At 35.8% G+C, this 20,380-nt stretch overlaps 1 protein-coding gene across 4 annotated transcripts in view; it reads right to left on the reverse strand.

Annotated features, from left to right (window-relative positions):
* Magi2 (membrane associated guanylate kinase, WW and PDZ domain containing 2) overlaps positions 1 to 20,380 on the reverse strand; it is a 1,319,799-nt gene that overhangs the window by 157,290 nt on the left and 1,142,129 nt on the right. For 2 of the 4 annotated variants that reach the window (XM_069996344.1, XM_069996346.1), the window contains exons 11-13: positions 17,609 to 17,640; positions 12,109 to 12,298; positions 1,701 to 1,742 (exon numbers count right to left, since the gene is read on the reverse strand). In XM_069996344.1, the coding sequence (XP_069852445.1) occupies positions 1,701 to 1,742; positions 12,109 to 12,298; positions 17,609 to 17,640 (264 nt within the window). The remainder of the gene's footprint in view (positions 1 to 1,700; positions 1,743 to 12,108; positions 12,299 to 17,608; positions 17,641 to 20,380) is intronic. The other 2 variants (XM_069996345.1, XM_069996347.1) reach the window with 1 other exon arrangement.

The raw sequence follows: 20,380 nt of genomic DNA on the forward strand, positions 1-20,380 counted from the left end.
AATTGGTGTTTCTACTAATGCACACAGAGTTGTCTTTCTTTTAGGAAAAGGCTTCCACTGGAGGGAATTTCTGGAATCTTCCATTCCTTGTCTCTGATCTTTGTAAAGAATAGATCTTTCAAAGTTCTTGGCCAAAGATTCCATTGTTTCTTACTAACATTCTCCCTGGATGACATTATTCTTTGTCTACAACAGAATTCCATTATTTAGCTTATAGGAGTTGCTAAATAAATTTTTCTTGTTTAGATTGCTCATAAGTTTACTAGATCCAAGAAGCTACTGCATTATTTTACTACCAAGTTATTGCTTAGTTCCATGAATTCATTATTTAGGACTTTGAACAATCCAATTTGCTTTGGTACCTAAGGATTCTATAGAAACAAAGTTAATTATAACCTATAATTATGATAAAGATAGTTGAGTAAAAAATCATGACAAGTAATCTGATAAAGAGCATTGTAGACACCTGAAAAATAATAAGAAACAGCTTGACTTGCTAGAATTTTTTTGATTCTTTGTGTGGACATTAAATAAAATATTTGGTTAAGTTCATTTCCTTAAAAATCTGGATTACAAAATAGAATAATAGAATCTCATTTTATTATAATCTGTCTTTTAAGCAATAATTTTTAATATAACAGATTATCTTATATATATGTATCAGTCAAGGTAATGAAGCTATTGGGTGGTCCTTTTATTTTTAAATAAAGTACATGTAGAAGCTGAGCATTTAAAGAAATGTGCTTGCTGGGGCCAGAAAGCTGTTAGAATTTCAAATGAAACCCTGACTTCATTTTGCAGATGTAATTACTAGATCCCATTTTCTCTCTGGGCATAATATATTTTTTAAATTTGCAAGGATTTTACAGTCAGTGTTTAATTCAGTATATAAGAAGAACTGTGGTTTAAAATTTCAGGCCAAAATAAACAAATACTTCAGATATTGGAAGACAAAACACCAAGAAGTGCTTTCCATATTTTTTTAGATATCACAAAAACATGACACAGAAACTTACAGAATGAAATGATATCAAGCACATATATTCTCCAGGGGATGTTAGAACATGCTGAGATGGATAATGAGCTGTCATCTTGGTAATGCTGGAGATGTGCTGTGAGCCCACAGACCCGAAACAGTGCTATTATTAAGAAATACTCTTGTCTGTTTCTGCCTGAGTGTTCAGGCTTTTAATCCAGTGCTCGAATCAGCTGATCAAAGAATTTCCATGATTAATTCTAGAAGGAAAAAAATCCAACTTCTTTTTGTCTTCCTTCATTTCTATAATAGTGTTATATATTTTAGCCTAAGTCAAAACTGGCAAGACTTCTCAAAATGGATAAATCAAAAAATTATAGAGTCAATTATTTGCCCAAGTCTTCCAAATCCGACGTGAATTTCATGTTTCAGGAGCAAATAAATGGCAACTGTACTGGACACTGCAGATCTAGCCAGTGTGATGCTTTTCTTTGGCAGCTGTTTCTAGATCAAATTTTATTTTATAGTGAATATTCATGGATATGACTATTTTCATTTAGACCCACCACCATATCCAATTCTATATTGAATATATGGTTATGAAGATGGATAAAATTAGCACGGTGATCACAGAATGAAAACCTAGTATTGCTAAGAAAAATGGTTGGTGAAACAAAGTGGAAGACATTTGTTCACAGCACTATGGGTACTGAGGAATACTTGCCAGAGGAATCCATTCGAAAACTGGTCCTGGGTGGCACTTGTTCTGAACGGGAAAATGGGGAATTAAAATTGAAATTCATTTATGGCATTAAAAATTCATCTTTATTTTCTTATTGTTGCTACCATAACTCTCTCACCCAAACCTTCTGCTCACATTGAATGATTTTTTTCCCTCTCCCAAGTCCATGGATGCTAGTGGGTAGATTTAGTTTTATTTGTGAATATGCATGTCAGTTCATCTGTCTTCCATGCTCTGAGCCTGAATTCTTTCAGATCTGGATGGAAAAACTCATCATTTCCAATTTTTTTTTAAGGTTTTGATTCTCATGATAATAATACTCTTATACTTATTTAAAAGTAAAAAAGTCAACCCAGGACTTAAAAAATTATATGTACTAAACATGCACTTTTAAAATCTATGTTATAATACTGTGTCATAAAATACTGAAAAAGTGATTTTATTGTATTGTAAAATACAAGCTAGTGAGTGGTTATATTGATTTATGTGTACCAGTCCAAATACTTTGATATTCTCAATAATCTGGATATTTGAAGTTATAAATAAGAAGTTGAATTAAATTGGTTCATTTTAGTGATAGACATCCTTCATGAGAATTAGGATGCAATCTATGCTACATATAATAAACATGTAGGAGTATGAAACTTTAAAATATAGTAAAAATCTACATTTAGAGTTCTTGGACCTTGGAACACCTAGTTATTTAGTTCTGGAAGTAGTTGGAGACCTGTTGCTCTCATGAACTAAAACCTATCAGGAGTCAGCAAGAGACTAATTGACATGCTTCCACCCTCCTCCACAGAGCTATATTTGAGATATGAAGACTTTCTGCATGTCTGGAAATACTGAACACATAGAAGATGACATTACTAAGTTATCCTTTGAGGTTTTTTTTGTAAAGGTACTATACAGAGGGGTTACAGGTATGAATAAGGCAATGAGTACATTTCCTATCATCACACACACTCTCTTAATATCACAAAGGAGTTGATAGAGTGCCTTTCATTGTACTGATAGCCAGAGGAAGAGAAGGCCCAGGATGCTAATAGACCTGCATAAGTGGTTCTATACTCTCTCCCAGAAAGCTCTTCAAGACTGATTTTTGAAAAAAATATTTATCTAGAAAAATCTGTTTTGTTTTCAATTTGCTTATAATTACAATGTACTATGCATAAGCCTTCTTCCTTTACATTGTTTTAGGATTACTGTGGATGACTACCACATCTTCACATTCTTTTGTTACAATGCTATAATTTCTTTCCTAACATCTTCAGATAGTCTTCCTCCTCCTTCTGTCAATAGAAACGTTCCTAAACCACATAATTGGGTTTAATATGGGATGGAGAGAAGACAAATATATGAAAATCCCTTGTAAAGAAATACTCTAAAGTTAAGCATCTACATTAAGCTGTGATGTTTCTGTCTGAGAGAGTGGCAGGACAATTTTGCTGCTATGATGAACTTGATAGAATTGATCATATTGTTGAAAATTCAGTAAAAGTTAGCAAATTTTTCTAAAGCATAAATTCACACTATAGATAAAAGAACTATAAAATCTTCCTGTAAGAACCATTCCTCCGACACTTTTAAACATTAATATATAAACTAGTTTGGTCGTGATCATTCGGGTAAATGCCCAAAATTGGTATTGCTGGGTCATGGGGGGCTCTATGTGGAGTCACCTGAGGAACCTCCATACTACTTTCCAAAGTGGTTGAACAAGTTTACACTCCCACCAACAATGCAGTAGGGTTCCCTTCTGTCCACAAACAAGATCATACTAAAGCTACCAGCACAACTATGTTTATTGCAGCATTATTTACCATATCTAAGATATGGAACCAACCCAGATGCTCTCAGTAGATGAATGGATCAAGAAAATGTGGTATATACACAATGGAATTCTATGCCTCCATCAGAAAGAATGACATTGCCCCGTTTGTGAGGAAATGGAGACTTGGAAAAAATTATATTAAGTGAAGTAAGCCAGGCCCAAAGAAACATAGGTCCCATGGTTTCTCTTATTTGCAATAACTAGTATATGTCTGAGACAAGCAGAAAAGTTTAGATAAGATGATGTTAGGCAAAATGAACCCCAAGATAAGGACATAAGTGGTTTTTTTTTCTTGCTATTGTTTCTAACATATTTATAAGGTGACTTTTTTTTGTTGCTTTGTATGTCCCTCTCCCATGATATAACCCCTGTTTTCACTGTATTTGATGTTGGTATAATTTGGGATACAGGTGGACCCATTGCAACAATGGGATGCAGAAGATGCTATGTCGAAAACAAACTTTACAACTTTGGAGGGGGTGGGGGGGGGATTGTAGTCGTGGAGATGGGAGGGCAGGGAAAAAACAAAGGAGGAGGCAACAATACTTGATAAGAAATGTGCTCATTACTTTGCTCATGTAATTGTAACCCCTCCGTACGGTATTTTCACAATAAAAAATTTTAAAAAACTAGTTTGGAGTTGGAAGACTTTTTAGACCATTATTGTTATTATTGGCATATAAATAAACATATTTATGATGTATAATCACCAACAATATATAAGTGATTATCTCTTAATAAGAGACGTTTTAGAGGAAGAATGTTAACAGGACATTCAAACACAGAGAATGAGAAGTACAATAAACTTTTGCATTTTGAGTATATTAACATGACATAGATGAGTCTGAGGTATGATACACACATGAAATCAATCCTGTCTCGGAGGAGACCAGGGCAGGAAGATTGAGTTTCAGGATAGCCTGGGCTTCATAGTGATGCCCTCTCAAAGAACAAAAATAAATAACCAAGGAACCCAATTTTATAGTTGTGTTCTGTGAAATGCTATAAGATGAACATTTTATTACTAAATGTAGAAATTAAAATAAGACTAAGTTCTGATTGCTTTATTATACAAGCTTTGTTGGTTTTAAATAAAGAGCAAGTCGCACTGAGTAAAGGTATAGTCATCATTCTGGCCAAAGAAACCATGTTTTCATAGTAAAGGCAAGTGAATTGTCTACAGGAATTATTATTTTTTTTTAAAGAAACTACCAGTTTACTGTGATTGGCATTTTTAATGAGACATACTCTTTCATCAAAAAGGTAAACCTTTGTCAGGTATGTTGGATTGGTACATACTTAACACTTCTATTAGCTATAAAACCTGACAGTTTATATTATCATATTCTCCCTCGGACCTACTTGCCATCCAGCAATTAAACTCCATTTTCCAAAGTGCTGATAGTCTCATATTTATTCATGAAGTCACTTTGGGTTATACTGTCAACTTGTACTAACCAACAAAATGCTGTGACATACTAAATAACTTTCAAGGGAGGAGTGGCTTTAGAGTCAACTTTGCATCCTGCCCCTTTCTATCACTTGTCTAATTCCAGAAGCACTAACTTGTTAATTACTGAATAAAATGAGTTTATAAGAAATAGGATTAGATCAATTTCTAAAATACACAGGAAAAGTATATGGTGTAGCATTTTTTTACCTTACTGTCTATATTACTTAGCTCCTATCATGATAAATTCCTTTTTTAAAAGGAAGCAGAAAAAATTTTAATTTTATAGTTTTTTGAAAGCTACCCAAAGATACCATTCTTTATAATTAAATTTCCAACTTAATTAACATCTATGTTTTAAAAATGGCAGACATAGTTTAACTGGGCTTCTTGCTCTCCTTTTTCAGTATATTATAAATGAAACGTGGAGAATATGATATATTAGAAACAGACTAAAAGGAGGTTTCTTTTTCATAGATCAAATCATAAACATAAATCATAGCAGGAATAGCAATAATATTGTCCCATGGGAAAAATGTACAGGAGATTAACCTTCATTGTGCAGTTGAGGACATTAAAATGATAATGTTGTTAAATTTTTCTATCCTTCTATGATTCTAACACGAGTCACTATAAAAGTGTCTTAACATTTACATATTACCTTATTTTACTATTTCACTATAATAAGAGTGTGCTCCAGAGAACAGGTGTGAGAGATACTTTAATTAAGGCCATTGGACACCAGCACCATCCATTCCAATCAGGCCTGGGCTCAATCTAAGCCCTGTGTCCAGATGCCAAGATCTTTGGTAAGGCAAAGTGTCCTTTTATGATCTCTTAGATAGCTGCCTGCAGCTGTGACATCCATGAATTTATTGAAACCTTTCTTAAACCTTTTGACATTTTCAGCATGACTGTATCAGACATTTAATTACAAGGAAAGGGGGCTGAAGCTGGGAAGGTTGAGTAGAAGGACTTTCCCAGGCTTCAGAGCTTTTTGCTTTGAGCACCAGGGAGGGCTGCTTCTTAGTATTATGACTCCCCCCACCCCCAAACCCGGCATGGCCCTTTACTTCCCAGCGCCTCAAGGGTGTCTTGCAATAGACAGTATTATTGCTCTGCTCCATCTTTCCAAATGGCTCTGTTGTTAAGACAGGAGCCACAGTAAACTATAGCCTGGCTCACTACTAGCAAGGAAAGAGCATGCAAAAAAGCAGTAGCTTACAAATATACTACCTATTTGTGATCAGTCTGGAATTATATGTTCTTTAAAATACTGAACAATGAAAGAATTCAATAGATGAATAATGAACAACAAAAGAAAAAGATCAAAGCTACAGATGTGAAAAACACAACTGTCAGTTATTGACCTACAAGAAATTGTAATTTCATTTCAGGGGTGGTACTGAAAAACAGCTAGCTTCTCTATTGTGCTTACTGGCCTGTGGTTATTTTTTATTGCGTCCTTTGTTGTGATACTCATTGCTTATTATGATTAATGTATTCTAATTTCTCGAAAGAAAAATTGATTGTGTGAGTTTTTTTTCTTTAGAAAATACAGAAGAAATTCTAGAGGTTACACCACAAGGCACATTATACCATACAGATTCTTGACACTTTTATGGTCTTATATTTGATTGATGTCTTGCTACAAAAGAGTGTGGAGATGCTATACCTCATAAATTGTTTATTTATAATTACCAAGGTTCAATGTAAGAAGAAAAAATTTTGGGCAACTCCAGTTATAATTCATGTTGGGTTCAAACTAAGGGAGTAAACCACAAAGGAAGAGTTTCAGGGAGCAAGGATTTTTCTTCTTTGTCTGTTCTGATTTGCCTCCAACCCTTTCATGTCCAAGAATTGCCCCTATGAGCTGAGGACAATAGGAGAAATCTTTGGAATATATCTGGCTTAATGAGAAAGGAATTAACAGGACTCGCCTTCCTAAGGCATTAAGCTTTCATCAGAGTGAGAAAAACTTTATTTTGCAAGATTGCAAAGAGAGCTATACTCAATTTCTTTGGAAAGTACTTTATATTGCCTTGTCTGGTCATAAAAACAGGAGATGTGATAGGCATATATTTGCAGTTACCTAGAGAGAATCTTTCCTAGGGGCAAGTAGCAGGTAAGATTAACTTCCTTTCCATTCTGTGATTATTGCTATGTTGAATCTGATTTACTCTGTGGTAGGAATGAGAACTCACATCATACTTAACTGTGGGGAACTTTACAACCTCTTTTTTTCTACTTAGTATATATACAATTTTAGGTAAAAGGTGGTTCATTGGGAACATGGCTACTAAAACAATAAAACAATAAAACATAAGCCTCTAATTAGAGACAAAAGGTGAAGAGGCAAAAATTTGATTAGTCAAATCAATTACTTTAAAATTACTTTTCTGAGTAAATACTAATTTTTCCTTTAAGTTCTGTACATTGAGATATATGCTATTCTTGGATTGTAAAAATGGTTATTTCCTGAATGTATTTTATAATAATGGGAAACCATATAACTTATCATTCAAATGAGGATGGTCTGGAAGGTAACAGGGGAGCTATTAATAATTATATGAGGACAACCCAAATCAGGACTGTCCCATTACAAATATTTCCTTATCAGATCAGACAGACATACATGCTTGAAGCAAGAGCACAGTTACAGGTAGGAGTTGAAAGGGGAGAAAACAGTAAAGGCCTTTAGAAACACTGTTTAATTATGGGATTCATAGGAAAAGCCCAGGGATAAAAAGATAGATATCTAAAATAGAATGGCCATGTCACTGTGTAAAGGTGTGTATTTTCCTTTGCTTTCAATTTTTAAACTTTCAAGAAACAGAAAAGCAAGAAGTCAGTCATAAACAGAGTTCCACACAAAGAGAAACATGATGCTTTTCTAATTGTTTGGCAGGGAGGAAAGCGGGGAGATAGTTGTTCTTTTCTGAGAAGTGATGGTAATAGGTTGAGTATTTATTAATACTCAAATCAATTCTCAATACTTCAAAATTCAAAGCTTTTTAAATGCTGACAGGGCTTCGTAAGTGGAAAATTCTGTACCTGACTTCATGTGGAAGATTATATTTAGAGTAGGCATGTAACAAATATTGTATAAAATAATCTTCAGGCTATGTGCATAAGATGCACATGAAACATTCGTGTTTAGCTTTGGGTTTCATCATTAAGATGTTTCATTATATACATGCAAGTATTCAAATATATTAAAAATCCAAAATCCATAACACCTTTATCCTAAGCACTTCAGATAAGAAATCTTCAGCCTGTAATGTCACAGGCTCAAGATTAATTAATACAAAATCTAGATGCTCCCTTGGCCAAGACCTTCAGATTTTTTTCTGGGCATAGTTTTACATTAATGTATAAAACTTAAGGTTAAAAACAATAAAATTAGTAGGGAAAAGTTTCTTTTTATACAGTTTTCCTGTAACACCTTTGATTACACAAAAATATCTAAAATATAGTTTCCTCATTCATTATTTTACACAGAGAAATTGAATATTCAAATTCTTTCACTGTACTATTGACACATCCAAATACTGCTATTTGCTGGGCTTTGTAAAGCAACATTGTTCAGGAATTGTTTCTATGCATTTGTGTCCCCAATTTCACTGTAAGCTTTTAATGCATGGAGATGATTTTTCAGGAATTTTCTCAAGTTCTAGACATATAATGAGCATTTCACATTCTTGTTGATTGATTTGGAGCCTGGAGGTGGCCCCTCTGGGCAAGGTGCCTAATGCTCTGAAATCAAAGGCATTGTCTACCTGCTAGGTAGGAGATTCTTCCTTCCTCTGTCTTTCTTTCATTTTTGCCTTTTTTGGCAAAGATCTCATGAAGATAGTTGGTGTTTCTGGTTTTTCTTTTATAAGCATGCACCTGTCATGTTCTGTTTCATGTAGCTCCAAGAGCTATGGCTGTGAAAACTTGTTTAAAATCACATTTCCTTTTCCAGGAATACGTCTTTATTAAGATGTCCTGTGCTTGCTCATTAAAATGTCAGCATAATGTAATTATGAGTCAAATGAGGCACAACAGCATTTACATCATTTGATAAATTTCCATCATTTGCTGGGGTGTGTGTGGGAGATGGTGACTTGAATTCCAATATTTCTTGACAGTCTTGATAGAACCAACTTTCTGTAGCTATGTACAGCCCAGAACTGTGGGTGGAGGGGCATCTTTTTATTTGGTAACTGCAACCTAGTTTTGAATGTGAATGCAAACATCTTTTTAGCTTTAGATATGGTTGTAAGAGCAGGAACCAGCCAGGGAAAATGTGATGCTGCCAGCTTTGATTGAGATTCTTTCCTGTCCTTCCCTTGGCCCAATATCTAATTCTTTCTATCCTGAAGAAGTTTGGAGACATGAAAACAATAGAACCAAACCTAAATATTATACACGTGATTCAAGAATACAAAGAGTCAACAACCAAAATTTGAAATATGGGCCTTTGTTTGAGCATATATCCTTTGTAGCTGTTGAGTGAAAAAGTCTGAAGGTAAGAATTAGACTGAGTTTTGCAAACACTGATTTCTTTTTCAGTATTGTAAAAAGTGAAGGGATAGAGTGGAACTGTTTCAGACTTGTAAATAGGAAATGTTCAGAGGACAGAGAGCTGCTTGCTTATTTCAAGATGCTCACTGCCCACAAGCAGAGGAAAGTGAAGAGTTGTTCAGGGACCACAGAGAACAGCAGCGTGCTCTTTTGACTTCCTGGGTCTTCAGGAGTAGAACTTTTCTTAGCTCGATGCAGTTTCTGTGTTTCATTCACACTCCATTTAGTGCTAGGAAATAACATGACAGAAGGGAAGAATGGGGAAGGAAATGAGTTTTCCTGCTTTTTGGCTTCTTGAAAGTTGTGACCTGAAAATATTACTGTGACCTTGGAAACATTAGAGAGAGCTGATGGAAAGCAGAACGTGGAGTGTGATGAGAGCAGTGGCCACGGTGGCCCGGGCAAGGGCACTGCACTGAAGGTGGGAATCTAGAAGTTTGCTGCTCTTGCTGCTGCAGCATAAAGGTGGGGTGAATGGAGAACTCCCAGGGGGTGGATGGGAGGAGGAGGACATGGGACGTTAAGGTCACTCGTTTCTTTGGTTTGTCTAAGGTGCACAGAGGAAAGCAATGAACAGAAATGGCACAGCAGGGTTGGGATAAAGAAATTAGAATTCTTCCAGGGTTGCATGAGGGTCATGTACAATGACTGTTCAGAAACTGAGGGCATAATGGTCTCAGACAACTACAGAGAGAAAACAGAATAAACACCAACCTGGTCTTTGGCCAGCCTAATAAAGCTTTGCATTGGACAAGAAACTGCCAAAAGAAAGAAGTAAAGGACTAGCAAAAGGACAACACAAAAATGAAAACAAAAACACAAAACCAGAAGTAAGCACCACTCAATGCTAAATCTAACAAGAACATCAAGCAAGACCATGATATGAGGATGGCATGTTAATCTTATAAAGTGGATCTTCCTTCCAAGTTAAGACTTCTGCTATTACTTGCCCTCTACTTGTTCACACTCATGCTTCTTTCCCCATTACATTTGTGAGAGCAGAACATATTGCTCATCTGTGGCACTTCCCCACAGTGCAGGGAGAAAGTGCGTTTTCAATAAATACTTGCTTATCGAAACAGAAAATGTGCTGATACCTTTTCCTTTCTTTTTCTTTTTCATTTAGTTTAATGAGCACTAGTACCCTGAATTTTTACCTTATGCTATACGGGTAAAAATGCCGACTTTGCTCTCACTCTATGATCCAGCCCTCTAAGGATATCGTGGCCGGATGGAACACAGTAGCTCAGATGAAGCTGATTATTTCAAAGTGTGGGCATGTGTAGGTTTATTTTGATGAAAATGATTTCTCAGTGGCCTGCTGTCCTACCTATTTTATCAACCAAAATGACTTCTACAAAGTGTTGTAGAGGACGGGGAAAAGGTATTATGTCTGCTTTTCCCTTTACCAGCTGGGTGCATAATTTTCAGCCCCTCAACTCATCAAAAGAGTAAACAGATTTGAGATCCTTTGAGATCACACACAATTTAAAACTTCCTATTTATGCTTCAGATGATAAAGTTGGAGCTAAGACATTGGGAGAACACAGAAGCAAACGAAATCAGCAGATTATAAGTGGGAGCACTAGAGAAAAAACCCTTTTCACCAGGCTAGGTTTCTTGATCATTACTCAGGTTATGGCATTGAGACTTGTGACCTCTCACAGTGAAAAAATGATCAGAGAGACAGAAGGAAGAGGCTCTGCTAATGTACATACAATATCAACATACAATATCAAAAATCTTTGTTTTCTAATAGCTATAAAGTGCAGTGATACAACTCTGGAAGACCTTCAAATGGAACAATATTTTAAGACAATGTTCAATGCCCCCAATTGCACTAAAGGATAAGCAGAAATATTTGACCTTGGCTCTCCCCTGCTTTGGAACCAATTAATTTCATGACTACAAGTTGAAAAGACTTGGTTGATATTTTACCCAAGGCCCTAATTTCATAGATAACAGCCATATAATCCTTTGTCTTATTTGGTAAGTTAAAATTAGTAATTCCCTCCTCTCCCCAAGGAATGGGAAGAGGAAAGTGTTTAGAGGGGAAAAAAAGTAGAAAACAAAATTTAAATCAAAAGATAACAATAAACTTATTTTAAGAATCAACAGGCTTTTTAAAGTCAATGGCTATAAAGTTACAGTTAGACAAGAATACACTAAATTCTGTTGCACAATAAAATGATTATAGTTAATATCAATGTCCATTTCAAAAATAGTTAAGAGAAAATTTTAGACATTCTCATGAAGGATTAAACACTCTTTCTTTGTATGCTAATTAGCTCCATTTGATCATTCCTTAAAGTACGCATGTATGGAAACCTCATGTTGTGCCCCATAAATAAATACTTGGTAATTAAGATAAAATTACAAAAAGGGAGGGGGAATCCAGGCTTTGCATATGATCTTAAATCAGCTGATTTGATTTCTGAGATTCCTTTGGACCCCAGACTGTAAAACCTTGCCAAATCAATGTCAGGGGTTCAGCTATTGTTGATATGCCTTTGTTTTATGCCCTTGTTTTCACTTACGCCTACTTTCATAAATGGCTCTAGATTTCTCGTAGAGCTCATATGGGTCAGGCTTCCGTGGGTCAAAGGCCTCTGTTGAGTCAGGAAAGGAACTCCTGTGAAGGGCAGGTGGGAAGGGCAGGTTCTGCGGTATGGCCGGAGCAGATAAGCTTGTTTGAGGACTGCCTTGATTCTCCCATCGGTCCATTATCTGAAAAGTGAAGAGAAACGGAAGCAATGACCACTGCCTAATTATTTCTACGATTACTAATTATGTTTATTACTGCTTAATTATTGTCACATTCAAGTTAGACTTTCTTTCCTGTGAAACATTGAAAACTTTGGCCCACAGGACTAGAATAAAATGACATTAAACACCCTAGATCGTTATAAGTAAAAGCAGTCTTGATGCTTCAATATAAATTCAGACAAGTTATCACCGATTATCTTGGTAATCTTTACCAAATCATCTAATTTCTCTGAATTTTTCCCCTATAAAGATAACATGTCTCACAAGGTAATTTGTTTGTAAGTGCTCAGAAATGTAAGCTATTATTTGCTCCCTTTCTAAGATGGTCCCAATTTATGGTACCACTTTACTAAAACAGAAGATAAAGTAGTCTGAGCATATTCATTTGACACCTACACACATCCCAACAACTTCCAATAGTTGAAAATCCTATCATTTCCCATATACCTTATAAATAATTACATAACCATCTGGGATTCTGGAACAGTTCTATTGTCTAGGAGACCTCATTTATTGCGGGACTGGTGATGTCTTCCCTAGAATGCCACTGCTTGTGTCACAGTTAAATATTTCCCAGATGACCCTTATCACGCAGTCTTCTTTGGTCCTCACTATGCCATCATGAAGTAGGCAAAACCGGGACTGATATCATTCTTTTCTCTTTTCTTGTTTTGGGGAGGTGGAGTGCCGATCCTGGGTATGAACTTAAGAGTCCGGGCACTGTCCTTGGGCTAGTTTTGCTCAAGGCTAGTGTTTTACCACTTTGAGCTACAGCTCTAGTTCTGGTTTTCTGGTGGTTAACTAGTGATAAGAGTCTTCTGGACTTTCCTTCTGGGGCTGACTTTGAACTGTGATTCTTAGATCTCAGCTTCTTCAGTAGCTAGGATTACAGGTGTGAGCTACCAATGCTCAGCATGGATCATAATTTTCTATCCCTGCTTCACTGGCCTGCTTTGTTTCCACACTGGCTATATTTTGGTCATGGCTTCAACTCCAGTGGGTAAGAAGTTTGTCTGAGGTCTAGTAATGGGTCCTGGTCAGAATCAATCATAAACTCTAACAGCATAGTGGGAATGGGGGAGGGGAATAACTGGGGAATATGGTTAGAGTTCTAGCTAATTTTTTACTGAGGGAGCCTTTTGCTCCTATTTAATAAAACCCCTTAAATATGCACTTCACAATTAACAGAAGAACAAAATTCAGAAAGGAAGTCCTTCTGTTCTTTATTGTTTTGTCATCCATTTAGATTGACTTTAAGATGTGGAAGGCCCACATTTGTGGATAAAAACACACTCTATTTTTTTAAATTGTTCACTTTAACTGACTTTAGGTACCATATGGATGCATTCTGGCTGTGACTTTCTCCCTTTTGTTTCCAACCTTCAGATACTAAATATTTAAAAGTGAACAAACTAGAAATATGAAATATGTCGAGATGCTAGAATACCCTATTTGTCTTACTGCTTTCATCTGCCACTAATGGCTTCTGATGCTCACGTGCATTTTGCTGCTATATGTATTGCTCATGTTCAGTCATTGGAGAGAACATGCTTCTGGTGAGATATTAGTATTTCTAAAAAACAATCATGAAACTACAGAACAAATAGTGCTTTGGGTACCGTTTGGGAAAGTTTCTGTGGCAGATTGACAAATTCTACAATTTCTGTAGCACAGAGATTGAGAAATTAGTCAAGAGTTCAGTTCATGCTTACTAAAGCATTCACAACTTCTTGCTGTGCCATTTATCAACCTTTGGTCTGGGTTTCTTGAAACAAAACAGAACAAACCCCTTGAAAACAGGAAATCATTGTGCTCGTGAAAAAGCAAACTTACAGTTCTGCCTCTACACTTCCGGCTCCCTCCAAATTAGATTACCTGGTGGCTTTAGCTCTGAAGGCTATGGTGGCCAGCCTGTACTTTCTAAAGGATTGATTCTGTTGCTTCCTCCTTACTTCTTGAGATACCTTGATCTCTAGACTTTTGCTTTCCACTTGGGCACTATATCTCTCTACTTTCATAAACCTTCTGGATCTGATCCTATCTCTTTTGCCCAGGGCTTCAGACCTCACTTACTCTTACCCTATGTCTTCCTGGGTTTGATCTACCTAGAGTTTGTGTTTTATGTAAGATACTCATTTCTTAGCCATGTTTCTTTTTTGTTGGCAGTACTAATCTGTGAACCCAGGTCCTAGTGCTTACTAGGCAAGTGCTTGGTCACTAAGACATGTCTCCAGGCCTTTTCTGTGTTGGTTATTTTTGAGGTCATATGCTTAGACTGTGATCTGCCTATAATAGGTTTTCCAATATAACTGGGATGACATGCATTTGCCACTGTACACAGCTATTGGTTAAGAAGGGGGTCTCACCAATTTATCTATAAAGGCTGCAATCAAATCATGATCCTCATCTCAGTCCCTCAAGTAACTAAGATTACAGGCATGAGTTACTATTTCCCAAATTAAGTGGGCATTTTATTGGGCTTCTCATTGGCTAGTCCTAATGGGCTCATACTTGAACCAATATTTACAAACATCTCATTAGATTCTCTCTCTCTCTCTCTCTCTCTCTCTCTCTCTCTCTCTCTCTCTCTCTCTCTCTCTCTCTCTCTCTCCTCAGAGAGGCTAGAGTAGTTTAAACCTATTCCTGTCACTATTTTAGGTAAGGCTGGGGGATGAAGGCTTGATTCTGTATTTGCAGATTCCTCCCAGATGCAGAGAACTCACTATAATTAGTATCCTACTTGTTAAAGAGGAGGTGACTTTCCCAGTATGGATTAGCTTAAGATATGGATAAAGAGGACTGAAGAGGATCATTGAGTGGCACAGGCCCAAGAGGAGGCTACATCTTTTTCAAGATGACTTTTTTCTTATTCTAAGTATGTTCATAGTCCTCTTTGGGGGGAAATGTATAAATGTACATACTATGAGTATATTATTGTATACCCTTTCACGCACTAAGGTTTGGCTTCTGCTTTCTATGGTGATAGCTTTTTATCTTTTTGAGCTTAACATGTAGAAGCACTGTTGTAAAGCACTTTCTGTAGTGTATCTCAGAGAATTTTCACAATAATCTTAGGAGAAGTATTGTTAGTATTTTCATTTTGCACTAGAACTTAAGACACTGAGAGCTCAAACATATGTTAAGGAAACAGGGTATAAGGAGAAAAAATGAAACTTGAATGTAGGGAGTATGCCTTCACAGTCCTCACCTAAACAATTAGGCCACATGTGTTGTTGTTGCCAAAGTCTTCAGTCTAAATGGTTTCTGAAAGATACACCCAAGACATTAAATTAAATGTCTTCTATCTTTACTTAGCCTGAGACCTGGAGGTCCAAGTCTCAGCTTTTACACAGACATACAAGTTCAGGATTAATTGTATGTTGAGTTCCATAAAACCTTTTTTTGGAATTATTGACTATAGATGTAATTACTATAATGACAGCAAATGCTGCAATTATGCCAAATGACATAATTTGTATAAATGTGGTACATATAAGGAAATCACTAGATTGCATAATTATGGCACTGTGATGAAGCTCCAGGTTGGTTCCTTGTTAAGTTGGGTAAAGTTAGTGGAGAAAGACAGAGAAAAGGAAAGGTCTATTCAGAAGCTGGATGTGAGAAACCAAATTCAAATTTCAAAGACCTCTTTTCAAAGTCACATGCATTACCAATGATTTATTATGCCCAGGACTTTCCCCATCTGATATTCTCTATATAGATTAGATGAGTCAAATCCTGAATGAGGAGTTGCTTGGTAAGATTCTGCCTAGCCATAGAACCCTTCCGATTTAGGATGAGACATTCTTGTTAGGGTAGTGTGTTCTAAATCACCATACTATGAGATCCTATGAAAATGGCCACAACTTTTGGGCCATGTACATGTTGAATTTCTCTCAAAGATTCCTGTGTTAAAAAGACTTAGTCCTCAGGGTAGTGGTCTTGAAAAGTGATGGGATCTTACAAAGATAGGTTTAGGTGAATGAGGGTTGCCCTTGGAGGGGATTATGGGGCCCTGTTCCTGTCTTCTTCCTTACTCTCTCTCCTCCTTTGCTGAACAAGTAAGCACTCCTGTTCCACCTGCGATATCAGGTGCTTCCATACAATGGGGTTAACCAGTCATGAATAGAAACCTGAAAGACTAAGCTGAAGCCAGCCTGTTCTCTTTTATGTTAATTTTCCCTGGTATTTTATTTTTAGCGCTGGAGATGTGATGAACACAAAGAGTTTCAATTTAATGGCAAGTAAAGAACATCTCTAATTGCTAAGCCAAGTTGGCTAACCTATCTTTGCAAAAACATTATGATTAACTAGTCTCCATGTCCCACGAGGGAAGTAAGCCTGGAGAGGTTAGGGGATGACAGCCCATCAGTGTCTATTCAGTGTCTATTTGAGTGATTGTCAGGTGTGGGATACACATTGTATATATATATATATATATATATATATATATAATATATATATATACACACACATATATATATATATACATATATATGATACAATATAAATTTGAACATTTATATGTAGTACTAATTACATATGCACATGTCTGGAACATACATATGCAAAGAGGTAAATATGTATTCATATGCACAATATACAGATACATATATTTTTCTATAAATATTCAAATGTAAATATAAAGATATGGAGTTAAATTTCTTGTCAACTAGGTTTAATTTGCATATCAAGACTGCTGGCCCTATGCTTTTAAAACTCCTATATGAAAAATACTGTGTAGTATTTGTGATGGGGAAAAACAAAAGGTTTCTAAAGCATTTTCATTATATTAGCCCAAATAGTGTTAGTGTTCATCTTATAAATATATTTTTTAAAATGGGCATCTTATAGATGAGTAAGAAGAGTTATTCTTGTAGTAGAGGGACAAATATGAGAGAAAAGGACTCAGAGAGGCTGTCAGTAATGGCTCACAGCTGCAATCCTAGCTACTTTAGAGGTAGATATTAGGAGGATCATTATTTGAGGATGGCCTGGGAAGAAAGCCCAAAGCTTTACCTGGAAAACAACAGAAGCAAAAATATTGGAGGTGTGGCTCAGATGGTAGCACGCTTGCCAAGTAAGCACAAAGTCCTTAGTTCAGCCCCAGTACTTTCCCCTTCCCAAAAGAAGAGCACGGCAAATTTATTCTTTTATTATCACAGCATCTCGGAGGAAGAGACTTTAAGGTCACACAATTCAACTCCGATTTAATGGATTTATATAGTAACTAGGAATAAAGAAGAAAGAAACGTAATAATTTCAACTTACAGGCTTTGGAGTTTTCCATGGAGAAAAGAAACCTGCAATAAAGAAGAGAGTATTCGAATTTTAACAATGTACCTCACTACCACTTAGAGATGGCACAATGTTAAGACTGTAATTCAGTTTAAAAAAGGTAAAATAGCAATAGTAACAACAAAAATCCTCAATGGCTGTCTGGTTTTCTTTAAGGAACTCGAATAATTTCAGGGTCAGAGAACACTTTCTTCTTTGACAACTGAGAATTCTCAGGCACAGACAGGCGAGTAGCTGCGGCAAGTGGCCGCGGTGGAGGTACTTATCTGAGGCATTGCGGGCACTTCTGTCACCAGCCTTAGCAGGAGTGATGAAGAGAGGAAACAGGATAAAATTTAGGGTTGTAAAGGAAGTACCTTTGCTTAGTGTAAGAAATGATTCTGCTTTATGTACCAGCTTTTTGAAAGCTAAAAACCAGTCAATCAATAAGCATTAATTCTTAAATTTAAACATGATGTATATAGCTCTATTATGAATCATATCCTACTGTGGCTTTTTAGGTGACTGCCCACCAATATCATCTCATAAAAAGATTCCTACTTTGTAAATTTTTTTAACCTTAGTGCTCACCCAATATTTATCTGAAGTCTTTCTTAGCTGAATGAATCTATATCATCAAGTTCAAAAAAATCAGGATCCCTTTTTAGCATCACAAATGATAGGATGGTTATAAAATTATTATTCTGTTATATAGAATCAGTTTTTAAAAGTAATAACTGACATACATTGGTCATAATATACAGTAGAACTAGCATACAAAACAGAGTACTTTCTTCCTGTGTCATATCTTCCCTTTCAACAATTTTTTGTTAATGTGAATAGTAGGATACTTGATAAAATATCCAATTAAAATGAAATACTGAAGATGTGCCACATGCTATGTTTATCATCTTTTGGATGGAGATGTCCAAAATGGAAATAGTTGACTGCCAGGACCCATTGTAAAAAATAACTACAGAAATCTGGACACACAATTTCCTATGCTTAAACTTTGAACTTAGATATAGCAAAATACTAGTTGTGTCTCAGTGTGAGGTTGTCATGAACTGATGATTCATGTTTATAAAAATAGTGAAATTATATAAACTCTCTTGTTGCATGGCTCTTCTTTGAACCCCAAATTAAATTTAATGCTCTATAGACAGCCTTTTTTTTCTGCCTAATACACTGTGTTCTTTGCTCTCCTTTTACCTGATGGACAAAATACCTAATAAGTTATTTACTATAATTTAATTATGGGATATACATTCATGTCTTTTTTTTTGCAGAGTTAAAAGCAAAAATTAAAAAAAATACATTTATCTCCTTGACTCATTCTGGGAAATGACAATGAAGGCAATTTGACCATAAGTTAAAACAATTTTCTACTGATCAATTCATCATTATTTTCCACAAAAATTGATTTGTTTCTCCATGGAATTTCCAGCAATCATTGTCTTTTTAAATTTTGTGATGTCATTGTATACATTTTCCCAATGTCAAAACATTCCACTAGTACCTTTGTGTTGTCACCCTTTTTCTAAGAATGTTGAGACAAATCTTGACTATTTGCTATTTTACCTTTGATAGGTGCTGAGAGTTTCTTAGACTTTGATACAAAGGGATTGAAAATAGTTCCACTGCTACAGAGCTCTTATCTCCACATGCAATGCTGTTTAAAAAGACTCTTCCGCCAATGGAAAATGTACAAATCATCTGTTACTTCAGCATGATGGTACTAGAACTAACTGCATAAGTAGGAGATTGACTAAGAACAGACAAGGAGAGAGGAGCATCTTTCATCTTCTACATAAAGCATTTTGGTTTTCCATTATTTTCAAACTGTTTCATGTATGCTGACCTCATGTTACTGGCAGGACCAGGGCTTCCTTCCAGTAGCCATAATGGGAGATTCTGAGATAATAATAACATGGTCATCTCTGATGTGATGGTTGATTGCCTGCTTTTAGTCATTGTCAAAGCTGCCCGCTGCACACTAATAGTGTAGAGAGTAAAATACAACTATCAGATTTTCTGAAAAATAAATAACTCATGAGCCCCTTTTTCTTTGATAAATTGTGAATCATGCTAAAATATGTAAATAATGATGAATAGAAAAATCTACTTTGCATATATTCAATTTGATCTTGTTTAAGTTAGAAGGTTTTTGTTTTTGTTTTTTGTTTTTTGTCAGTCATGGGGCTTGAACTCTAGGCCTGGGCACTGTCTCTGGGCTCTTCAGCTCAAGGCTAGCGCTCTATCACTTGAGCCACAGAGCCACTTCAAGTTAAAAGGTTTTCAAGTGATTAAACCTCAGTTTTCTGTTCACTTTTATTGGATGAGTTACAAAAATACTATTAATAGTAATAGATGTCAATGTCAAAATACTATATTTTTTACATGTACTATCATGTGTGGGATAGATCCTCTAGGAAAACTAGTTTATTCCAATTAATATGTTTTAAAAGCCATCAAAGCCTAAGTCAAAACTTTTAATTCCTTTGAAAGATATACTGGATATTATACTGAGTTTATTTCTGTATTCATTTTGGTAGTGAAAGATCACAGAAAACAAGACTTCCCCAATCTAGGAAGTCTTATGCATTTACTTATGTAGATACATATGCATATACATGTGTTATATGATGAATCACTACACTGTGAATGTAAAGAATAATTTCTATTGAGCATATTATTTTCAAATTGTTTTCTATATTTAGCTTTTACATCTTACTTCAGAGACCATAGGACAGGTATTACCCACTA

The sequence above is a fragment of the Dipodomys merriami genome, unplaced genomic scaffold (assembly GCF_024711535.1).
Source record: "Dipodomys merriami isolate MVZ:Mamm:240054 unplaced genomic scaffold, mDipMer1.0.p SCAF_5, whole genome shotgun sequence".
Classification (NCBI taxonomy): Eukaryota; Metazoa; Chordata; class Mammalia; order Rodentia; family Heteromyidae; genus Dipodomys; species Dipodomys merriami.